This window comes from Rhinatrema bivittatum, chromosome 4 (assembly GCF_901001135.1).
Source record: "Rhinatrema bivittatum chromosome 4, aRhiBiv1.1, whole genome shotgun sequence".
Lineage (NCBI taxonomy): Eukaryota > Metazoa > Chordata > Amphibia > Gymnophiona > Rhinatrematidae > Rhinatrema > Rhinatrema bivittatum.
In genome coordinates this window covers 123,707,703-123,733,181 of record NC_042618.1, presented here as the reverse complement: position 1 = coordinate 123,733,181, position 25,479 = coordinate 123,707,703, and the positions used below count along the sequence as shown (strand labels likewise).

Below are 25,479 nucleotides of genomic sequence, written 5' to 3'. Positions count from 1 at the left end.
AAACCCTGCACAGGTTGAGGGGTGTAGAGATGTACTCCATATTGGCAGATCGGTGGAATGCCGATGGGGAATTTGTGGTCACCTCCTCAGTGTTACGAACCTGTTATGGTCGGATTGCCAGGATCTCGTATAATACTTATTATAGAGAACTGCAGTACAAATTCTTGGGAAGGCCTTATACTTTGCCCCAAATGGCAAAGACACAACATATTGCAACTTCGGGTTCTTGCCTGCGATGTCAGAAGGAAGGAGGCACTTTGGCTCATGCCTTTTGGGCTTGCCCTGTGGTCCAATCTTTTTGGATTAGGATTGCACAATATTTAGCCACAATATTACATGTCTTTATACCGGTAGCGCCATTGTGGATTTTATTTGGGTGTATACCCCCATTGAGAATACGAGATCCTGGCACCCGATTGCTCTTGCAGAAGGCCAGTGTGGTTGGGAAGCGAGTGATCCTCATGAGCTGGCGTAGTGCTGAATCCCCTTCTTTCTTGACCTGGAGGAATCTTTTTTATACGATGATGCATATGGAACAGATGTCCACTCGACTGTCTCCAATACGGCGCAAGCGATTTCTGAGTGTTTGGGATCCATACATTCAAACTCTCCCTCATGTTGCCAGAAGTCGGATTCTTAATGACTGTGTTTAGTTAAAGTCTAATGATGCACTGGAGGACTCCTTTCTGCCTTGTGTGGACACGGTTTGAAGACTTTCCGTCTGAGATTGGAATACCTGGATGTGTTGTAACTATTTGGGGGGAGGGGGGGTAGGGATGATATCTAGTTCAGATTTCTGGTGTTGCAATGTTTGACCTGGTCGAGATGAATAATTAACCAGTTTGAGAGGTTGGTAATTTATTTTTGAATAACCACCAATTAAAAGGCGGAGTGAGGGGGGATGGGGGGAGGAAAAAGTTGGGGAACACTACGTTAATATCAAACGTTACACCTTGTGAGCTTTATAATGATTTATTATCATCTGGCTGTTTCGCTGTTGAATGGGATGTAAGACTATTATATAGCGTGAATGGAGGACTTAATTACAGAGTCCTCTTATAAGTGGGGATGCTATATTCTTTGTTTAACTTTTGAAGAGCTGATTGTTATGCTCATACCATTGTTCAACATCTACATTTATTGTATATGTTGGTTTCTCAATAAAATACAAATAAAACAAACAAAAAAAAAATTGGTGTTACATTGGCCACCCTCCAGTCTTCAAGTACTTTGCTGTTTTTAATGATAGGTTCCATACTACTAATAGTGAGTCTGCAGTTTCATAGTTGAGTTCTTTCAAACTCTGCAATGAATACCATCTGGTAAAGGTGAGGTTTTTAATCTTTCATTTGTCTATTTGCTCTATTATATCTTCCATTTTCAAAATGTACTTGAAAATTTTATTCATTTTTGCTTCTGTGGCAAACTTCTTTTCAGATTCATTCTTGGCCTGCCTAATTAATGTTTTACATTAAACTGCGAGTACTTATGCTTGTTCCTATTTTCCTCATTTGGATCTGCTTTCAATTTTCTGAAGGATGACCTATTAACTTTAAATGCCTCTTTCATCTTACCATTTAACTTTGCTGACAGTTATTTGGTCTTCCTTTCACCATTTATAATGTGTGAAATGCTTTTTATCTAGGTTTCCAATGTGGTATTTTTAAACAAGGTCCATGCCTCATGAAATCTTTTAACTTTTTAACTACTCCTTTTAGAGGTCTATATTCAGACACAGTCCGGATAGCAAAGTTAGCCAGATAAACTTATCCGGCTAACTTTGAAGGCATATTCAACAGTGCTACCACATTATTGAATTTAGCTGGCTATCTTAAATACAGGCTGATACAGTAAGGACGTGTAAGAAAGAGTGCAGCACTGCCGGGCCCACCCTCGTTTGCCGCGCGCACAATTTGGTTCACATACCGCTCGATACAGTATTCAAATGAGACGCAAATGCAAGCGGCGTCCAAAGCGCGTCCATGAAGCGGTAGGGGTGCGCAATCCATTTTACTGTATAGAGCGGTATACAGCGCCTATACAGTATCCTGGGTGCGCTGGTACCTGACATTTCAAATGTCATTTGAAATGTCATTCCACCAGGAAAGTGGATGGTTCTCCTACAGACCTGCTGCCTTGAGCACCCAGCTGGACATGCAAGCCGGATGTCCGAGGTCGCAGCTTGGACGTCCAGCCTGGGCGCTCAAGGCAGGGGGAAGGCCCATGAACGTCTGTCGGCATTGAAGCAAGTACCACACACTAGTTACTCACCAAAATACTCTTTCTTCATGTGCAGCACCAGCTCCTTCTCCAGTTCCAGAGACTGACCGCACAGGCTGGAGCGTGGACTGGCCTGCAGCGGGACGGCGCCGTCAGCCTCAGGGTCGCCCGGGGCCCCGTAGCGTGAGTCCGAGTAGCTGGAGCGAGGGCTGATGTGCCGCTGGTCGTAGCCCATGCCGATGCCGCTGTACTGCTTGCTGCCGCTGTCTTAGCCGGTCAGAGCGCCCGCCTGGACGTCCAAGTTGGACGCTCAAGGCAACGGGAAGGTGCATGAACGCACGCCGTGACCTGAGCGCCCGGCTGGACGTCCGAGGTCACGGCGTAGGGTGTGTAGGGATAGGGCCTGATACAGGAGCTCATGCCCACTGCAAGTCAGCGGCGACAAGGAGCCCAGACCCACGAGAAGGCCAGAGGAGCCCCCGGAAACGGTGTCCGTTCTTCCCTACGGAACCGAAGTACTCTGAGGTTAAGCGCGGTGGTGCCAGGTTGGGTTACTTTTTTCCCCCTTGTGCGACAAGAATTTTTTTCTGTGGATTGGATTGGTTTGGGACTGGGCGGCTAAGTTCACTACATTAAAGTCACACTAACGCCAGGGTCAGGGTAGGCGGTAAATTTGCAGGTTAAAGACACGGCAAAATAGCTGGTTAAAAAGGCGATAATCTGGGCCCACATTACTGTATCGGAGGGAATAGCTAATCCGATCATTAACATATCATATACATGCAGCGAGCGGAAAGGGATACGCGTCTATTTCAGTAAGCGGTAAGGACGTGTAAAACCGGATACTGAATCACGGGTTAGACATACGTGTCCAAAATGTGCGTACAAAGCGGGTTAAAAACAGGGTAACCGCGGCCGCGCTTTACTGTATCGGCCTGTTAGTTAGCCACTCTTTGATGCTAAGTCTTCCAGCTCACTCTGATTATTGGAGTTAGCCGGTCAATTTAGCTGGCTAACTCAACTCCTCCCATTTACACCCCTGGACCACCCCTATCTTATCCAGCTAAATTCTTGCCACCTAACCTATTAGCTGGCTGGAATTTAGCTGGATAAAGTCTGAATATCGCCAGGTAAGCCAATTAGACAGATAATTGCTTTTATTTTTTTTTAACTTTATGTATGTTTTACTGCAAACTGCCCTGAACTTTGGAGGGTGCGGTATATAAGTATTTTAAATAAATAAACTAATAACATCCGTCTAATGGCTTTGAATATGGACCTCTTGGATTTTTTTTCTAACTAATGTCCTCATTTTATTGTAGTCTCCCTGTTTAAAGTTAAATTCTTATGGAGCTTGCCTGCCTTTCCTACTGCTGGTCTCTGTATTCCATCCAGCTGAAGGAGGACAGCTACCATCTGGAATCCTAGCACCAGCGCTACTTATCCAGGCGTCCTGTGGCAGGTGCTCGAGCCTGCCTGCCTTTCTTGCTGTTGGTCTCTGCATTCCATCTGGCAGAAAACATCTGGGGGTCCTAGCACTGATGCTACTTATCCAGGTGCCCTATGGCAAGTGCTCAAGCCTACCTGCCTTTCTCACTGTTGGTCTCTGCATCCCATCTGGCAGAAGGGAGGACAGCTAACATCTGGGGGTCTAGCACCAAATCTAATTATCCAGGCGCCCTGTGGCAAGCCGCCACCAACATGCCAAAGCCGTGCACCAAAAGTGCACAGCCCCTTGGCACAAATTTTGAAGAGTGATTATGGGGAGAAAAAGAAAAGGGAATACCTTAGTAAAAGGTCCTTTAGATAGCCACCTGATTCAACCCATTCTGCAACTGGGAAGTACTCCATGGGAAATTTTAGTTGAAGTCTGAGTTCTGGAGTTCCTTCCCCACCACCCCAACCTACTTCATTTTTCCAAGCGTCAAGAGGAAACATATTTGGGAAGTGCTGGTTTCTTTAAACCTGTTTTGACTTCTTTGGTTGCTCTCCTTGTAACATCTCAACCGGAGACTGTGGTGAGTGATATGGCTCAATCTTCCGCTCTTCCTCTGATCTCCTTGGAGTGCTCTTCCATCTCTGGTAGTGCTTTGCCAAGCCTTCTACCAGTGATAGAGGATATTTCAGTAGCAGTTCCTATTCCTAATCCATTGGTGTTTGAAACAACATCTGGCTGTATAAGTTTGGAGGCCAATGGAAAGTTAGCTGAACGGATGAAATTACCATAAAAAAGATATATGGACATTACACATGACCTGATTCTACTCTGAGGCAGTCTATTGCACAACTTTCTTTGTTTACCATTTGAGTAGTGTCCAAGTTAAAAGATCTGGACAATAAAGTTGAAAGTATTAATGCAATGTGCCTCATTTTTTAACTCAGTTGGTAATGTTCAGACATCAATTGCTGCAAATATGAAAGACTGCATTTATATGCATTCAAAATTGAAATCTCTTGAAAACACCTTGAGAGCAAAAAACTTTGGGGCAGACTTTAAAACCTACACGTGTGGCCTACATTTGTGCGCGCTACTCTGCGCACACAAATGTACGCCCGATTTTATAACATGCGCGCGCAGCTGCACGCATGTTATAAAATCCGGGCACGCAAGGGGCTGCACAATAGTGCACCTTGTGCACGCCGAGCCCTTGGGGAGCCCTGCTGGCTTTCCCCATTCCCTTCTAGGCTGCTTCGAAATCTGAGTGGCCTCAGAGGGAACTTTCCTTCCGCCCGCCACCCAGCCCTACCTAAAACCCCCCTAACCTTTATTTTATAAGTTGCACCTGCCTCTGGGCAGGCAAAGGTTGCACACGCCGGCCAACAGCCGGCCTGCGATCCTGGGCACAGCGGCAAATGGAGGCTTTGTCCCTGCCCTACCCTGCCCCCCGACCGCTCCTCTAGAGTTATTTAGGAAATATATGAAGGAAGTATTGCAAATTATGGAGCATAAAGAAATTGCTCTTTCAAGATGTTTCTAAGTCCATGAAATGAAGAGGCAAATTACAGAAGAAGGAAATATTGATGTTTTTACATCGTTTAATAGTTCTAATTTCTCAGCTTTTTTTATTAGATTCACAAGATACCATAACTGCAAGGGCTACATTAATTCTACCTTTGTAGTAGAATTAGATAAAGAACTAATTCTATGACACTATTTTAAGGTATAACGGTTTTTATTTTCAGTCAAGTAAAAAAACAAACAACTAGCCGGAGGTGGGGTGGTTCTGCACCCACCCCCGGCATATGTTACAATCAGCAGCTAACATCAACAGACCCCCCTCCCCCCATCCCCCCCACCCCCCAAAATCTCCGGAACATCAGCCTCAAGAAGTCCAAGATGCAGCAGGTCAATGCAGTCCACCGTTCCCACAAGGCACCAAAGAAAGTCCGAGCCGGGCCATCAAGCATTAAGGAGCAAACTCCGGGTTCGATGCGGAAGGGTCTGGATATACAGCTGCCACACCGAAAGAAATCGTCGTCTAGCATTGGGTGAGTGTCGAGCCAGCATATTCTCCATGGTCATCAGCGAATGAAATCCGTTCCTCCACGCCCAATAAGACGGAGCGTCCGTCGACCGCCAGTTGGAGAGGATGATTTTCTTACCTACAATACAAGCCTTTGCCACAAGTAAGCGTGAGCCAAGATCTCGGATGCGAATGGGCGATATACAACCAAATAAGAGCCACAAGGGGGTAACAGGAATAACTACATTCAAGAAATCAGCCAGATAATCCGCAATACGCCCCCAAAACCGTTTAATCGGGGGGCAAGTCCAAAAAACATGCGACAAGGTGCCCAAGGCCCGACCACACCTAGGGCACCCCGCCCCAGAGACCAGCCTAAAGTGATAAGCCATCTGAGGGGCAATGTACGCCCTACACAAAAACTTATATTGCATGTCCCTGTAATATTGGTTAACCGAGATCTTGGCTGCACGACGAAAACACACCTTAATAATATTCGGGGTAAGGGCAAAATCACCATCATTAGTCCAGCGGGTGGCCAACAGTACAAACATGTCACCCCCCCCCTACCAATCGCAACTTGGAATAATAATGGGACAAAGAAGGTACCGCGCGGCCCTCTAGTTGAAACAACCGTTTTAGGGACTGGAAAGTGGCTGGGTCCTTATGTGCCTCCGGAAGAGATCGTAGGTAGTGCGACAGTTGCAAATAAGAGAACGTGTGAACTGTCCCCAGCCCATATGTTTCCTTAACTTCCCGAAATGTGAAGATCTGCCCCTCGGAGGTAAACAAATGTCCCAAATGAGTGACCCCATGTGCCTGCCATGTCTGGAACCCCACAGATTGCATTCCCGGGGTAAACTCTGCGTTACCCCGGACCGGGAGGAAGTAAGCACAGTGAGGGGAGATACTCAACCTTCGGGCAACCCGCCACCAGGATAAGCGGAGGGGTCGAACCAAAGGTGAGGTCACCAAGATCGAGGGTAGTTTAGCCGAAGGTGCCTGTAACCCATAAGCAGGCGCAATAGGGGCCTGTAAAGCCCTCTCAGATTCGATGGAGGTAAAAGTCCCCGAGTCTAACAACCAGTCGCGAAGGACCCGCAAATTACAAGCTAAATTATACAGACCCAGGTCCGGTACCCCCAAACCTCCCCGCCCCCATTTTGCCTGCAACCAGGACAATGGGACACGCGACTTCCCCCCTCGCCAAAAAAATTTTCGCAGCAGAATATCCAGGTAACGCAAGTCTGCCCGTTTAAGAAGGATGGGGACATTTTGGAGGAAGTAAAGCCACTTGGGGAGCAAACACATTTTAAAAAGATTAATCCGGCCACTAAGGGAGAGAGGTATGTTTTTCCATCGGAGCAGACTGTCGGCTGTGTCCCTCAAAAGCCCCGGGACGTTAGCCTGGTAAATCTGATCAGGGGCCACAGGAATGTACACCCCCAGGTATCGAAGAGGACCCTGAGCCCAGTGTAACGGAAAGTCCCCCGGCCAAGTGGTCGATAACGACGCCGGGTAAGCCAGCACCGAGGATTTATGGGTATTCATCTGTAAGCCCGAAAAGACCCCAAACAATTCAATCAAAGAAAGGAGGCGAGGGACGGAATCATGAGGCTTCGTGACAAGGACAAGCAAATCATCAGCAAAGGCCACCCCTTTAAAAATCCTGGAGCCAAAGCGGACTCCTCGTATTCCCCGCTCCTGGTGCAACGCTAACAAAAAGGGCTCCAATTGCAAAATAAATAACAGCGGGGACAGAGGGCAGCCCTGGCGCGTCCCCCGCGTCACCTTGAACTCGTCAGATCGACTGCCATTTAACAGGATCACTGCCCTGGGGTCCGCGTACAACAGGCGTACAGCTTGAAGGAAAAAACCTCCGAATCCCATCTGTTCCAACAGGCGAAACAGGTACCGCCACTCCACCCGGTCGAATGCCTTTTCCGCATCAAAACTGATGACCAGGTGAGGCTCCTCCAACCAGCGACATATAGTCATCGCCGTCAGCACTCTCCTAATGTTCGCCAAAGCATACCGCTGGCGAACAAAGCCCACCTGGTGATCGCCGATCAAGGTGGGCAAGATCGCGGCCAGGCGATCAGCCAGGATTTTTGCCAAAATTTTATGATCTAAATTTAAAAGGGAAATGGGGCGGTAAGACCCCGGTAGAAGAGGGTCCTTCCCGGGCTTTGGTAAGAGGGTAATAAACGCCTTATTCTCCCCTTCCGGAAAAGAGCCCCGGGAAACCATCTCCGAGTACCCCGCAGCCAATGGGCCCGCTATTTGGTCTTTCATAACTTTGAAAAATTCCGCCGTGTAACCGTCTGGCCCTGGTGACTTAAAATCATGCAATTGTTGGATAGTCAGAAGAACATCCCGGGTACTGATGGGCTGGTTGAGGGCGTCCCGCTGGAGCGCCGTCAACTGAGGCAGTGGTAGGTCCGAGCAAAATCGCTCACCCTCCGCCCCCCCCCCCATCCTCAGTGGAGTACAAGGTAGAGTAAAACGTGCGAAAGCCTTGAAGAATTAATTTGGTATCACTAGCGACCTCAGTAGGGGAGATTCGCAACGCCGGGACAAAGCGACTCGGCCGCGCCGACCGGATCAAATTGGCCATCAATTTGCCAGCTTTGTCACTGTATTGATATAATTGGAAGCGATAGTACAGATAGCTCTTAGTCGCCCTCTGGTGAATCAGGGAATTGAGTGCCATCTGAAGCGTTCGAAAGCCAAAAGGGGTCGTCTTAGTATCCCGTCGCGCCAGGGACTGCCTAGCCTTCCGCAATTGGGTAGTGAGAGCCAGGATCTGCTTGTCCCGCATCCGCCTATGATGGGCCACATAGGAGATAATTTCCCCACGGAGAACCGCCTTAGCAGTATACCAAAAAAGGGAGGGTTGTTGAACATGCGCGTGATTATCGGCCACAAAGTCTGCCCATTTGCTGCGTAAACATTCATGGAATTTTTTATCATGAGCTAGAAAATACGGGTAACGCCAGCCCTGACTGCCCCGCCACCCACCGGTCAGACACAAGTCGATCCAAACTGGAGCATGATCAGAGATAACTATATTGTCTATGCCCGCAGCCTGCACATTTGAAAAAGCGTGGTCACTTATCAAAAAATAATCCAACCGCGCAAAAGAGGAATGCGCCCTAGAAATGTGGGTAAAATCCTTCTCCATGGGGTGCAACACTCGCCAAGCGTCCATGACATGCAAGGATTGTTCCAAAAATTGAGGGCCCTTCCCCATAAAACGCTCCGGTTGCCGGGACGTGGAGGCATCCAACGCCGCATCCCGGATGGTATTAAAGTCCCCACCCAAGAGCAGAGTCGCATGCAAGTAAGGAAGAAGATGGGCGTACAGAGCAGCATAAAAGGCATGATCATAAACATTCGGGGCATAAACATTGCACAGCACAACAGATTTACCATAAAGCTCAGTAATCAGAATAATATACCTGCCTAAGGGGTCAACAATGTCCTTAACAATTTTTATAGGGAGACTTTTATGAAGTAGCATTGCCACCCCTGCTTATTTGGTGGAGCCCTCGGCACTGTACACCGCACCCACCCACTCCCTCCGCAGTTTATTATGTTCCTGGGACGTCAAATGCGTCTCCTGCAGGAAGGCCACAACTGTGGATTTCCGCTTGAGCCACGTCAAAATTTTAGTGCGCTTAATGGGGGAATGTAGCCCACAGACATTCCAAGACACAAATCTAGTGGGTAAAGTCATGTCTGCACCCCAAAAAGGCGAAAACCGAGCTGAAAACCAATCATCCCGTGAGAAGGCCCTCCCAGCCGAGACCTCCCCACACGCCACCGTGTGAGAACGTGAACCACTGCATACAAAATTGATACATGCGTAGAGTGCCACAGTAGTGTCCGGAGAAAAACCAACCCGCCCACCTCCCCTATCCCCACCCCCCACCCAACCCCCCAACCCCTTCCCCAGCTGTCCCCCCCCCAACTCCCCGGACCGACTAGCGGTCGTTCAGCCATGAAATCTCGTAAAGAGATAAGAGTACACGGTCTGATGTGTTCCTACCCATACCCCTCAGAAACCCTTCCACCCCCAGCGACCCCAACACCCAACTATAGTCTCACTACCCACGAACCCCAACATCCACTCAAGACAAAGCCCCCCCTCAAACATACTACCAACCATACTAACCAAAAGTGGACCCCACTCCGAGCCATACAACACCCGTTTCCGGGATGCTAGACCCCCAAAGCAGCCCCCTACGGCCGTCCTCACTCGCCCATAATCCCTAAGGTATCCCAGGTAATCGTCCTGGCCTGGGAAAGAGAAGGCAAGTGAGAGTACAACAAAAAAAAACAGTACCAAAAACTAGATACAAAATAACTTAACAATCAAATAATAGGCAAAAACAGAGGTGGGCCGGCTGGATAATCCCAGGGTCCCTGTGTCCAGTGGGCGGGTCATTCAATCCGGAAAAACTCAAAAAAAATTGAAACGGCCCCCTGAGGCAGAAAAAAAAGAAAAAAAATCCATTAGCACCCCACGAGGGTGGCCGCTGTGCGTCGCCACCCAAAAAAAAACAATAAAAAAAACCTTCCACAAAATCCACGAGCACTCCATGGAAAAAAACTCAAATACGGGCCGCCAATCGCGGTGGGTGAGTCAGCCAAAAATGGGGAAAGTCCTCGGGCGTCCATGGGCGTCCATCAGGCCTTAGGAGGGGGCGCAGAGCTTGTTATCCACAAAAAAGAACAACGCCCCCCTCAAGTATCCATACGGTCCACAAAGTCTCGGGCCAGAGGCGCAGTATCAAAAGTATGAGCCTGTCCCGCCACCCAAATCCGCAAACGGGCGGGAAATAGCAGGGCGAACTTGACTCCTTTATTATGTAAAGTAGTGCAGATCGCGGCAAAGCCCCGCCGGGCCGCCGAGACCGCAGCAGAAAAATCTTGGAAGATTTGAATGCGATGAGTTTGATAGTGCAAGTCCCGTTTGGCGCGTGAAGCACGCCAGATTTCCGATTTGTGAGCAAAATTATGGATTTTTGCAATAACTAAGCGTGATCTCCCAGACGGTGCTCCTCTGACCCCCAGCCGGTGGGCCCTCTCCACCACGAGCTTACCCTGTAAATGGGGGAGATCAAGCGCTTCAGGCAGCCATGCCTCCAGCATCGAGCACAGGGTAGAATCTTCAATCTGCTCGGGGAAGCCAAGGAACCGCAGATTATCACGGCGGGCCCTATTTTCGAGGTCATCAACTTTGGCTTGCAGGGCCGAAACGGATTTTTCCTGGGCGGCCATTTTAGAAGCTTGAGTAAGTGCGGCGTCTTCAATGTCTGAAACCCGGGCCTCAACCGCATCTAGCCGGGGGGGCAGCGCCGCGATAGTTTCCTGGACCGCACTAAGCTGCGCGGTGAGGAGAGACCATTTTTCGTCGAGCGCCTCCTTGATAGCGCTTTTAATATCGGTCAGGGTAAGCGGGGGATCGGGGTGCGTGCCGTCACCTTCTGAAGGGGCGGCCATGTTGGGGTCAGAGTCCCGGGACCGTTCCTTCTCCTTGCGGGGCGGTTTCGGCGTCTGCGAGGTCGGCAATTTACCGCGGGAACGCACCGTGGTCATAAGGAACCACTTGGGTGAGACAGCGTCCAAAAAATAAAAATTGCCGCCGGGATATTCAACGCGGTGAGCGGAGCAGAGCAGGAGCTAGGTAGGAACACGTCTACCCAGCTATCACATCACGTGACCCTCCTCTATGACACTATTTTAAATGTGAGGCTGAGAAGTTTTATGGTGCTCCTGTGCAGATTTTCTAGATGTGTCCCATGAAACACAGTTAAGTAGATCTTTTTTGTCTTTAAAATCAAAGGTTCAGTTCCTGGGAGGTGTTTTTTTTTTTGTTGTTTTTTTAATTTTCTTGTAAATGCTTGATATCCTTCCAAGGAAATAAGTACACCTTCATTGATCCCTCCCACCTGGAAACCTTTATAAAAGATAAATCGTCTGATATTCAATTAGCTGCTTAGGAAGTAATGATTGTTCTAAGGGGTAGATATATAATATTATTTAATTAAACTGCTGGTTATTGTAGCTATGTAATTGTTTCCTTTTTTTTTTCTGTTTACATATTTGGCTTCATATGAGGATTTTGAAGAATATGAGTGAATAATTATAATGTATAATGTTTTTCTTTTGTTACTTCTATCTCAGTTCTTATCTTGATTTGGTCTTTATGCATGCTTTGCTTAAATTCCAGTAAAGAATATAAGAAATAAGAGTTAAATGCTTCTGCAGTAGTTTTACTTAATATCCTTCCTCCAGTGATTATATTAAATTTGATTGTATTATAACTATTGCTAAGCAGCCCCACCACATTTCCTCTTGCATCAGGTCTTGCATTCAATGGAGGACTAGATCTAAAAGAGTTCCCCTTCTCTTTGGTTCTAGGACCATCTGCTCTATGAAGCAGTCATTTATGATATCTAAAATCTTTACCAGTCATATTGGAGTAACTGAAATCTCCCATTATTGTGTTGCCAATTTTAATTTCTGTTAGTATTTCACTGTTTGATTTTTCATCCTGGCCAGGTAAGCAGTTGTATAGTTTGTTTATCAAATTTCTAAACCACAGTCCTGGCCACAAATAAGGTCACCCAAAGCAATGTACAGAATATTATTAAATCATTATCAAAACAAGTTAAAAATATAAAGTAACAAAGTCAAACCTGAGACACCCATCATACCACAGACCAACAGACAAACAGCTTAGGGCCTCATTTTCCAAGCAGTTTACCGCGTGCGATAAATTCGCAAATCGCGCTAACAGCCGTTAACGCGATTTGCGAATGCAAATTAGTAATTTGGTAGTCAGGGGGCGGAGTTGGGGCGGAGCATATGTAAAACGGGAACCAGTTTATCGTGTGCGGCGAAACAGCCGCAGTGGTAGCGTGGCTAATAACTACAACCCTCTGATTTGCGTTACGGGCCAATAAAGGGTTATCGCGGTCCACGATATGTCCGGACAGCCTGGAGAGAGAGAGAGAGAGAGAGAGCGCGAGCGAGCGCCTTACTATAGTGCCTATGCCCTAGACAGTTATTTGAATCCCTATGGGAGGGCCACCTACTAACTCGGGGTGGGGATTAGGTAAGAGCGTCGGGGGTTGGGGGCCACTTTCGCATTCCACATGAGACGTACGGAAAGAACAGTGGTCCCTAGTGAAGATTTGCTGGCCGTCGGAGTGAGGACGCTCACTCCAAGAAGAGGTTTGGGCAATGAGTGAAACATGGCCCAAACCTCTTCTTGGAGTGAGCGTCCTCACTCCGACGGCCAGCAAATCTTCACTAGGGACCACTGTTCTTTCCGTACGTCTCATGTGGAATGCGAAAGTGGCCCCCAACCCCCGACGCTCTTACCTAATCCCCACCCCGAGTTAGTAGGTGGCCCTCCCATAGGGATTCAAATACCTGTCTAGGGCATAGGCACTATAGTAAGTCTCTCTCTCTCTCTCTCTCTCTCTCTCTCTCTCTCTCTCTCTCTCTCTCTCTCTCTCTCTCTCTCTCTCTCTCTCTCTCTCTCTCTCTCTCTCTCTCTCTCTCTCTCTCTCTCTGCTACTGACAACTATTGTGTGCTGTGATGATGATTCTTCGGATACCGACAATATCGTGTGCTGCGATGTTTCTTCGGGTGTTTCCTCGCGCACCGGGAAAATGGCGCTAATGTTTTCGCAAACGGCGAAAACATCACCGCACGCGATGTTTCCCCGCTGCACGAAAGAAGCCTCATTTGCATTGGAAACGCCCCCTAATGCGTTACCAATGCGATATTGGAAAATGAGGCCCTTAGTCTCTTTTCCCAGCTCTCCAATAACCATACTGTGCTCCATTCACTTCCAATACTTGATCTTCTACCAAGGGAAAATCCATACTTTAATCTTTTTTTCAGAAGGTAATTCTGTTCCAACCAAATATCTAGTATAGACTATTCCAAAGTACAGGAGCCAGTGTTGAAAATGTTCTAGATCTCAATCTCACCTTCGAGGGAACCATTAGCAAAGACCTTTGTCTTGATTGTAGATAAAGGGGACCATTTGCTTTAATCAACTGAAAAATCAATGATAAAAATTTAAACTGCATCTGAGAATATATCAGCAACTAGTGCAAAGCTCTCAGCATTTAAAGCAATTATATATCAACCTGGCTGCAGTATTTTGGACCACTTGCAGCCTATACTTAAGGCAATCTGTTAGGCCCATGCATAGGCTGTTAATTCACTCCAATTATGTCTGTTATTTAAACGTTTATTAATTGCCAATACCAACATAATAAACTGCTGTTTAGAAAGAAGATTCAGAAAAGGACATAGCCTTCTGTCAATTCTCAGTTTAAAAAAAAAGCATTCCTAACCACTAAGCTGAAAGCAGAGTCTAATTTCACTCTCAGACTATTAACCACATTAGAGATCCCTATACAACTCGATTCCACATTTACAGTAAAGGGACAATTAGCCAGCTCAGCATTCCCAATTAATAAAATCTGTTTTCTGAGAATCTAGAATCAACTTACTCCCCAAGATCCATTTAGAAATTTCAGTCAATCCCAAATTTAATTTTGACAAAGCCCCAGTGCTTTCAGATTGCAGTTGCATGATGATTTGCATGTTGCCACCACATATGTACCCTCTTATTTCTAAGGCACTCAGTGACTCACCTAAGTTTTGCAAGCACATTAAAAAGAAGGGGTGATAGAAAAGAACATTAAGGGACCCCACAAAATAAATTAAACAAGGAAGCAATTCACTGGATCATTCAATGTCTAAGCCCAAGGCATTTGCATCTAAGAGCATCGAATAGTCAACCAAGTCAAAGTTAGAGGACATGTCTAGTGGAACCAACAGCATCTGTTCTTCACTGTCCATCCACAGTAATCATCTCTCATGATTCACTCTGAATGAGCCCTACATCTTTAGAAATAGTCTTGTAACCATGTCCAGACAAATGAGCATCAGTCATTCTTTACATAAGTCGTCTGAAATTTCTTTTGATCATGGCAAGATGAATTTCCATTAACTTATATGGTGAAGACCCAGCTCAAAACCTTTTGATCCTATGTAGGACCATCCTGTCTATATAGGACAGGATGCCCAAACCAGTTGTTAAGATTTACTCTTCAGGGTAGTTTACTTGTTACCCAGTTATTTAAGCACCTAATTCTAATTAGTCAGTTGTGCTAAAGAAATTAGGAGTACACCTTTTTCTTCACACACACTGATTGTGAATTAGTTTTATTGTTCCTTCTTTGTACATTGTCTCAAGCAACTCAAAATTATAGGGGAATCAAGATAACAATGGCATGAGCAGATGCATTGTGAAAATTCTCAGGTTTATTTTTTAGTTGGTTGATTTTTCTTTTTTTCTTACTACTGCAAATGGCTCCAAAAGAGAAGATGACGAGTTATCTCCCACAAGCCTCCACTGCCAAGACCAACCTTTATCTCTTCCTTTGCTGTCTGCCTTTCTAGCTCAAAGAGATCAGGAGTATTCATAGGTGGGTCTGAAGAGGAAGCTGCTCACACAGATGTCACCCCAGCCCCGGCATAAAGGACATCTCTCCAACCACAGGACAAATGAGAATGGTAGTGCATGGCATTTTGTGAGTGCCAAAGCAAGGGATGTTTAACCTCCGCTGGTGTAGAGGCTCTGACCGTGCAGTTGACTCTTGGTCCTCTGCAGACTTTAGTAGAATCCCAGTACAATCAGCTGAACCAGGGTTGGAAATATAAGCAGCCGCCTTAGAGGGGCTGCTGCTTATATATAAGACTGGGACACTTTTACTGGTCTTTGCCCCTTATTGAACTCAAATTGAGTTCAGGTTTAGTGAGGCTACCAATAGTAAAACTGGACTGTATCTGGACTATGTGATTTCAGTTTCTAAATGCTCTATGGATATTGCTGATTTAATATCTACAATTGAACTGCAAGCTTCATCACAAGAAAAGACCATGCAAGGCCTTAGAAAAAAAAAGTTGGGGAATTGGAAAAATTTCAGGGAAGTCTACAGCACTAAAGCAATGTTTACTCAAGATCAAATGGTAGTGCCTTGTAAAGTAGAAATGCTTGTAAATCATTAAATCTGAGATTTGTCAACTTCCCGAAAGTTCACCTTGAGCCTCTACTTATCACACTTAAGAAATACATTTCAGAAGTTCTTAAGCTTCCAAGTAAAGCGATACCTTCTTTTGAGTAATGTTGTTTTTTTACCATCTGGTAAATCTGCAGAGGGACAGAAAGATCCAAATATTTCCAGTGGCAGATTGAATTTGACAGCAATTTTGGAGAAGTCATAGGAAGAGGAACCAGATAGAGCAACTCTTTTGTGGCATTTGGCTTTCAGTAAGAAAGAGACATGATTTTTCATTTGTACTTTTGCTTTAGAACTGCTTTATTTTTAGGACAAAGAATATGGATTTACCCAGAACTATGTAAAGTTTATTTATTTATTTATTTATTTATTTAAACGTTTTATATACCACACAATGGGTAGGGAACTATCCTTCTAGGCGGTTTACATAATCACACATACATAATTAAGCAATACATAAATACAAACAAATTAAAAAATTTTCGGAATAGACAATTATATTGACAATCATAGTGTAGATAGGACGAAAACATTTCTTGCTCTACTATCAAAAGCACAAGTGGTTGGCGTATACTTTTTTGGATTTGTTTGGTTTTTTATCTATCTCAGTTGCAATTTTTCCTGAACGCAAAGATCATCTCTGGGTCCTGTGCTGGGATTCCTGAACCAAGTGTAACTTTGGCTTGGTGGGATAAATTGATTGTGATGTCCTGAATTTGTGATTTGAGCAGGAATTATGACTATTTCCATTTATCATTTTCCTTTATCACCTACCTCCAGGTATTTGTACGCTTTATCTCCCCCTATATAGTATATTGGTTCTAAAAAGGAATGTCTACGACTTATTTCTTTTTTTGATTGAGATCATTGTAAATTATTTCTGTGTTCATTGCATTTTCTGTAACAAGGAAACAATGTATTTTATTATGCAAAACTGAAAATTTAAAAAAAAAAATTTTCATTTATACCCTTTGTATTACATAAGAATAGACTGCTAAATAATCAAACTATCCAACAATAAATATTTCTTTCCATTTTCTGTAGGAAGATTCGTAAGCTACTTTCGTCTTCTGAAACTAAACGAGCTGCCAGACGTCCCTACAAGCCCATTGTCATAAGGCAGACCCAGGCAGCACAGTTAAGACAGCCTGTGAATGACGAGCCAATCATAATTGAGGATTAATGCAGTCTGTCTGCTGTGGTACATCCCACTGTGACACTTTCAAGCTGTACAAATCTGCTTGATAAATCTTTTTCTCAGACTTGAGATTTTATGGCAAGGATGGATCTAATGATCGAAGAGTGGAAATTTTTCTTATAAGCTGTTTGCATATTTTAAAAGACATAACAAGGAACTATGTGCTATCATTTAGCATTAACAAAAAAAAAGACTTCTCTCTTTTTTGTTTGTTTTGTTTTGTTAGCATATATTTTTTCTTAGCTTATAGATGATCCTTACCCTCTTTCTTTGTTGACAGGTGGAGAAGAAAGTAAGTTTAACTTATTCAGAGAATGTGGAACAGTAATTTTTAGCTTTTGTTAATTCCTCTGATGGAATTAAGAATAGAATTCTTAAGTTTTGTGAATATGTAACGCGCTATCATTGCTAAGCCTTGCTTTTATGAGGCTGCATTGTATGGTATTTTTTTGTTTTGTTTCTCTTTTTTTGGAAGGTGCCATTTTTTTGTAGATAAAACTTAAATTCAAATGGATACTGTGGAAGAAATGGATGTAGAAAGCCAGCAACAGTCAGCTAGTCTTCTTGGCTCGCTCTCTTGTATTTTCAAGTAACTTTCATAGGAAAAAAATGCTGGAAAGCATATAATGCCTCTATGGACTTAGGTTTACTTAGGTGCTCATGCACTTTAGATTGAAAAGGGTGAGCTCAGAATTCAGCTAATTTTCTTGCAAAATGTTACACTGAAAGCAAGTGACCAAGTCTGACCTACTCTGTTTTGTAGTTTTTCTGTTGAAGGCATGAGGTGGGAGTGGTTGGCAGTAAGATCATATAACCATGTTAATCCAAACAGTTTGACATTTTTCTCTGGTTATTCACACCAGGCTGCTGCTGCTGCTGCTGCTGCTCAAAATAACATGAGAGGCTATAGGAGATAACTATGCCTGTTAACCCTTTGGTGTCTGAGGCAATATTTTCAGCTCAGAAAAATGAACCTGCAGACTCCTAAGGGTTAGAAGTGCTGTATTAGCAAGGGAGTACAAGCACAGTAAAATGCAGTCAGTGTAGTAAATTGCTTTTCAGAAAAGCTTGGTTCTGTGTGTAGGAGTCCAGTACATGAAGACCATGGATATTTTGCCTTTTCTCTGAACTTGTTTGCTCATCAGTGTTTTGGGGAAGAGCCTGGCTTGTGAGTGCTGCGTTACTGTACGTTTTCCCCTGTTAAAGGGAATTTAAATATAACAAATGTGAGGAAAATGGTTTTAATTTGAACACATCTGTGTCTAAAGTAAGTGTTTTTTCCCCTTGTAAACTTTTGTGTTTGAGGTTTTTTGCATCTCTTGAAATTATTATGTATTTGCAAGTATGTATAATTTCTTTTTCATATGTCTCTTCCTAAGAGGGTGTGTTTCAAAAATGCTCCTGCTTTTGAGAGGATGTAAAAAATTAAAAAAAAAAATCATTTGTAACATGTGCTGATTTGTACATGTCACTGCTTCAGGCAGAAAAAGCATGTATTAAAATAATCATTCCATTTGTATTGGCATTAAGGCAACCCAAAGTTTGTATTTAGAGTCATACAACATGGGTTTGAGGAATGGTGTTAGTCTCCTTGGTCAGGAAGAAATACAACTTTTTCTAAAATCCCTACAATGAAGTCATTTCAGTTAACTTTACTTACAATGCAAATAAACACTGAAATCAAGATTTTGTCAAATTTATGTGTCTGTCTCTATTTTGCAAATATTTATTTACATGTATTGATTACTCCTGTAACTTAAAGCAATTTACAAAGTAATTAAAAAAGATACAATTTAAAACAACAATGTATTTTAATATTAAAATACAGAAAATAATGAAGTGGAAAAAATGAGCAGTATACACACAGGTAACCAACCATGTATTAATGGTATAGTACTATAAATTCAAGGATCCTTGTCAGAAATAAACCAAAAAGTCCATTAAGGGTATGGTTGAAGCATTTCCAACTTTTTTTTTTAATTTGTATTTTATTGGGGTAATAAACATAGCAATTTAACAAACATGTATTACTTATCAAAGGCAGCTCAATTACAAATTACATAATCAACACTTATGTATCTTAGCAACCTTTCCACTATAATAAAATTCAAATTATTTTCAAAAGATGTTCTGAGATTTTTTTTAACACTTCATAAAAGCTAAAGTATATACCGGTATTTTTCTTTTATATGACTAAGTGTACACCGTTGAGATTGTCCGATTGACCGTATATAAAACAAACAAATTAGTACAGATGACAATCCCTCAATATAACTTATAACATATCTACATAATGTTCCGAAAGGCTTGTTCTGCCAAACATCAGTCAATTCAGAAAATATGGATAAAAATGAAAACCTCACAGCCCGCTGTCCGAAACCTCAGTGTCCTCATCGACCCTCTTCTGAACCTAAAAAATCACATCAGCTCTGTCCTTAAAGGCGGTTTCTACAAACTAAACATCATCAAAAAACTCAAGCCCCTACTTCACACACACGATTTCAAAACAGTCATCCAAGCCACCCTCGCATCCAAGCTGGACTACTGCAACTCCCTCTACCTTGGACTCCCCTACTCCACTATCAAACCCCTCCAGATACTTCAAAACGCCACTGCAAGACTCCTTAGCAACACACGTAAAACAGACCATATAACCCCAGTCCTCAAGGAACTGCATTGGCTACCCATCTCTTTCCGCATCCTCTTCAAATCCCTCACCATTATACACAAATCTATTTACAAGAACAATCCCTCATGGCTTAGCGAACCTCTCCAACTCTCGCAATCTGCCCGCCCCACCAGAGCAAACCTTGCTGGCACCCTTCAAGTCCCACCCCTTAAGAAGGCCTGCCTTTCGGCAACCAGGAAACGTGCCCTATCTATTGCCGGTCCTACGCAATGGAACACCATACCATCCCACCTCCGTCTGGAGCCCTGCCCCCTGAAATTCAGAAAGATGCTCAAAACATGGCTCTTCTACCAGGCCTTCCCAGACTAGCCACCCACCCTACCCACCCTGCCCCCCCTGCTGTAATTATGTAATTATGTTTATCATTCATGACCACGATTAATGTTTGTAAATATGTTTTGATCTCCCCTTCCCCTTCTTTTAACTTTCAGGCTCCCCCTAGAGCCTTCTACTCTCTCATTCATAATCTCCTGGTTCTCCCCTCCCCTGTTCTATGTAATTTCTACCTTTCGTTACAATGTAAACCGATATGATGTGTATTTTAATGTCGGTATAAAAAAGATGTTAAATAAATAAATAAAATAAATATGGAGATGGTCATCCTTCCATTTATCTTGGATATCTTCCCCAGCCCCGCTCCCTTCCATCCCCCCTCCACCCCTACACTTGATTTCACAGACATACCAGATCATGTGTGGCAAACAAAACTTCCACCTTTCACCTAGTGTCAACGTATATGTTCATGTGGTGCATTTTTGCTGCCATTTAATATAAGGCTGCCACAGTCTTTCAAATTTGGCTAACCATTTATGCCTAATTGCTGTGAGATGATTCAAGTAATAAACTTTATGCACTTTGTGCATAGAGGGAAGTTGAATATCTTTCCAAGAGAATGCCAATTCTCCCCTAGCAGCTATAATTATTTGCTGCACTAAGAAAGTCACATTATGGTCTGTTTCGGGAAGTGGAATATTCAAAAGAAAAAAAGCAGGGTCTTCAGGGGTTTTTTCTCCCAAAATTTCTACAATTAAGTCAATAACCACTTCCCAATAAGAAACTGCTTTTGGGCACTCCCACCACATATGTAAGAAGGACCCCACCATACCACATCACAGCCAACACAAATTACTGAGACACTGATAGAATTTTCCAAGTCTCACTGGGGGGAGATACCATCTTTAGAGCATTTTATAACCTTGCTCCACAATTGCAGCAGAAATGGAGGTTTCCTTATGCTAACATAGCAGGCATCCCAAGCACTTTCTCCAAAATTCCTATGCAAATCCTTCTCCCAGGTGACCACATTGGGGGGGGGGGGGGTTAGTTGGATCTTTGTTCAATAAGTTATATATTTTTTATATCCTCTTGGTTACAAATTGTGCCTTCTCATAGAATCTCTCAAATAATGATTTACCTTTATTTAGATCTAGCCTCACTTCTTTTCGGGATAGGAATTGAACCAGTTGCAGATAAAAGTAAAAATCCGAGGAGTCTAACTGGAAACCACACTTAACCTCTGAAAAGGGCTTCAAATGTGTGCCATCCCACACTTGTTCTAATCTCGTGCACCCTTTTCCTTCCCATCTATTAGCCAATGTTCTGGAGCAACCTGGGATAAAACTGGAATTAAAAAAATATAGATGTCCTATAGAAAAACCTCTAGTTCCCTACCAGTTTTTCCTTCCATATCCCATAGTTTCAGTGTGCGAGTGACAGTAGGTGGTAGAAATTTAGGAAGTTTACAACAGGGAACAGGGAGCCACACTAACTTAGATGGAGCCATCCCCTTCAGCAGCGCCCTTTCTAGGGAGACCCATCGTTTCTCATTTCCACTTAAGTACCAGTCAATCACCGTCTTAAGTTGCGCCCCAACATAGTACCTTAAAATACAAGGAACTCCCATCTCCCATCTACCTTTAGGTAAATATATAATCTGTCTGCTCACTCTAGGGGGCCTTCTCTTCCATATAAAATGAAATAATTTACGTTGCCAGATAACAATCCTTTCTTCTGGAATTAAAATAGGTAAGATCTGGAATAAATAACTCAGTCTGGGAAGGGTATTCATTTTAATTATTGAAATTCTCCCCATCCAGGGAAAAGAGGCTCTTTCCCATGTTTGGAGGTCCCACTGTATGTTATCCCAAATCCTATCATAATTTAAAGTAAAGAGGACATTTAATCTTGCTCCAATTTTCACCCCCAAATATTTTACCTCCGCTGGTGCAATTTTAAATGGAAAGCTTCGCTTAATAAAGGCAACTTGATCAGAAGGGAGCGTAATATTCAGAAATTCAGATTTCTCTGCATTCAGCTGGTAGCCTGATACCTTTCCAAAGCTGATCAGCTCCTTCATTAGGAAGGGCAGGGACTCAACTGGGCGCGCTATTGTAAACAGAGCATCGTCCACAAACATGGACAGTTTGTACTCAGAGTCACCAATCTGAAGGCCCTGAATCTCCCTAATAGCCTGAATGTTAATCGCAAGCAGCTCCAAGTATAAAGCAAACAGAGGGGATAGGGGGCATCCCTGTCTGGTTGGTGCCGCTACCTATTGGGAAGGCTTTGGAGTAACCTCCATTTACTTTTATACAGGCAATAGGGTTAGAATAAAGCTTCCTTATCCAGGACAAGAAATTCTCTCCCAGGCCAAACTGCTCAAGTACGCAAAAGATACTCCCAATGAACTAAGTCAAATGCTTTTTCAGCATCGACCGTAAGAAGGCCCAATGGTGTTGAAGTTTCCTTTGCCCTCCATATCAGGTCTACCACTCTCCGCACATTGTTTGCCGCTAGTCTTCCTGGAATGAATCCCGTTTCATCAGGATGAATCAAATGTCCCACTATCTTTCCTTACCACTTGGCCATAACTTTCGCTAAAATCTTAAGATCCAAATTTAAGAGTGAAATGGGCCTATACTACCCACATAGTGTGGCATCCTTCCCTGGATTCATTAAAACCATGATTCCGGCTCTATTAGTGTCAGGGGCTATATTTCCACTATCCAAAAGGTCATTAAACACCAACGCTAAAGGCTGGGCGACCACAGTAGCAAGTTGCTTATAGAAGCCAGCCAAGAAACAGTCTGTTGAACCCGTCAGTCGCAGACGGCTGCGCCCTCTATTGCTCACCTTTTTTCTACCTGACTCAGTTCATTTTGGAAAGATGGCTGCCTCTGCTTCTCCTCACCATACCCTCCAGTGTCCCCGGTCTGGCATGGGCAATTGCGTTCGCCATCTTTCTCCAGGAGTCACCTAGGGCACGCGCGCAGCCCTGTCCTTTATGTGCGTATTGGCGGGAACCTCGGGGGCGTCCTCACCGCATGACATCACTAGCTCTGGTATTTTATCTCTGCTCACGATTCCTTTTATGAGTTAGCAAGGAATCCTCCATGCTGATCTCTCCACGTTACCAGATGCTCCCGCTCTGTGTACTCTCACTCCAGGACGACTTAGGTACCCGCTCCATGGGGGTCTTGTTTGTCCGGGACCTCCGCTCTTCGGGGGTTCCCTTCTACTACAACTACCAGCATCGGAGTGAGTACTGCCGCTCCAGTTCTGTCTGTGCATTGTCTCATCTCTCTCTCCATAGATCCTCGGCCTACCCCGCACAGCGGACCACTACCAGATCTATTGGCTTCTCAATCTAAACTTGGGTTCTCGGCCTAACTCATTTCGTAGACCACTACTGGACCCATCTCCCTCTTGGGACCTGTTGAGACTGAGGAACTGCCTTTTTCACCCTGCAATCTACAGACGGAACATTGCCATCTGGTTCCTCATCTCCTGGCTAGAATCATCACCTGTTCCTCGGGTCACCATCTACGTTGCAGTACAATAAAGCTAATTCTCTGTGTCCATCTCTGCCTTGAGCTAGCCTATCGCTGCAAGTCCCCAAAGGGCCCCACCCTGTGGGAGGTGCCATCTCTTACAGCGACCAAGGGCCCACGCTTCATTGTCCATACACAACACCGTCGAGCCCAGTTGACTTGCCCATCTTCAACTCCCCAATCGCCTTTGGTACCTCCTCTTCATTTATCAATTTATTAAGACTCTCTTGTCATCTAGAGTCCACCTTTAGAAAGTTTATTTCTCCCAAATATTCATTTATATCCAGGCTAGAGATATCCATTCTTTGTGGTACAGCTCCTTATAAAATTGGGAAAATCTAGCCCTGATATTCTCATTTACAGTTACCAAATTACCATTTCTATCCTTAATTTTTAAGATCTGGTAATTCATAGCTCTAACTTTAAAAGATTTGGCCAAAAAAGCCTGCTAGCTTTGTCTCCCTCAAAGTGTTCTTGTCGCACTTTATCTAATTGAAATGCAATTGTCTGTACATCCAGGTCATGTAGCTCTCTTCTTAACTTATCTAATTTCCTACCTAGGTTTTGATTTAGACTTCTTTTGTGTCGAATTTCCAACTTTACAATTTGGTACAAAAGGGACACTCTTTTCTTCTCTCATTCTTTTTTTCAAATAAGAAGCTCTGGCTATTAGATGACCTCTGGCAACTACTTTAAAGCACTCCCAAAGAGTGCCAGCTGACACTTCCCCATTATCATTTTCAATCAAATTTTGAGACATCGCAGTCCGCAGGGACTCGTTATAGGTTTTATCCTCCAATAGGCTTTCATTCAGTCTCCACAAGTACCTAGTGTCCTGCTTTGACCCACCCTGCACGGTAAGCCATACTGCAGCATGGTCTGACCATGTGATAGGTTCTATTTCCGACTGCAATCCTCCGTTCCCAAAAGATTTCTCAACAAGAATAAAATCAATGTGGGAGTATACATTATGGACTGTCGAGAAAAAGGTGTAGTTCCTTTCAGAGGGGTGTAGCAGGTGCCAAATATCTACTAGCCCCCAATTGGTCATCAGTGCCTTTAAACTTGCCCTGTTTGACTTTGAAGTTTCTCCTCCCTTCCTGCTACGATCCAGAAAAGGGTACCTCATATTAAAATCCCCCCCCCCCCCTATAATTACTTGACCTTCCGTCCATTGCTGCAGTGTGGCTGAAAACCCTCTAGAAATTGCCCTTGACCCTTATTTGGGCAGTATACATTCCCCAGAGTATAAAGAGTATTTCCTATTCAAAATTTTACAATAATATATCTTCCATTTACATCTCTAATGACAGAAAGCACATCTACCACTATGTTCTTTGAGAATAATATTCCCACCCCGCAGTATTTGTTAAGAGTAGATGCTGAGGCAAAAAACTGGAAAGGGAATTGTTGTGAGATCATTAATTGCTCAAGCCTCTTCTTTAGATATGTTTCTTGGCACAATAAAATATCAACCTTCATGGCAGTGGCATCTTTACACAGATTTTTCCTCTTTAGGTTGGTATTTAACCCCTTAACATTCCAAGAGAAGATTTTTAAACCCCTTATCTTTCATAGGGCAAAAACCACTACCAACCTTCTTCCCAAAAATACCTGTGAACTTAGAATTGTGACCTCTTGGTCTCGAGATGTCTGCGATGTACCCTCTGATATTAATCCCACACTTCTTACTAACATATTGATCAACCCTCCCCTCCCGTCCCTCCCCACAAGTACCTCCCACCTTCTAGAGGAATGACAACACCAATCACCCCTAGCTGCTCTTCCCCCTCCCCTCCTATCAAATTCGTCAAAAAATCATAGAAAAAAGTTCCACACTCAAAATGTCTCTCCTGATCAGGAACACCTGACTGCGTTCAACAGGATCAAATATAATTAGACTGCAGGTACACCAGTGAGCTTCTCAGAAAAAGCATGGCAGAGTTCAGCTAGCTGCTT

The 25,479-nt window shown here is 44.0% G+C and overlaps 1 protein-coding gene across 11 annotated transcripts in view; it reads left to right on the top strand.

Moving 5' to 3' along the window:
• The window catches only part of MTA1 (metastasis associated 1), an 885,916-nt gene extending 867,219 nt beyond the window's left edge, over positions 1 to 18,697 (top strand). For 7 of the 11 annotated variants that reach the window (XM_029598824.1, XM_029598817.1, XM_029598815.1 and 4 more), the window contains one exon: positions 16,848 to 18,697. In XM_029598824.1, the coding sequence (XP_029454684.1) occupies positions 16,848 to 16,986 (139 nt within the window). In that variant the 3' untranslated portion in view covers positions 16,987 to 18,697. The remainder of the gene's footprint in view (positions 1 to 16,847) is intronic. The other 4 variants (XM_029598823.1, XM_029598821.1, XM_029598825.1 and 1 more) reach the window with 1 other exon arrangement.
• Positions 18,698 to 25,479: the final 6,782 nt, after the last annotated feature.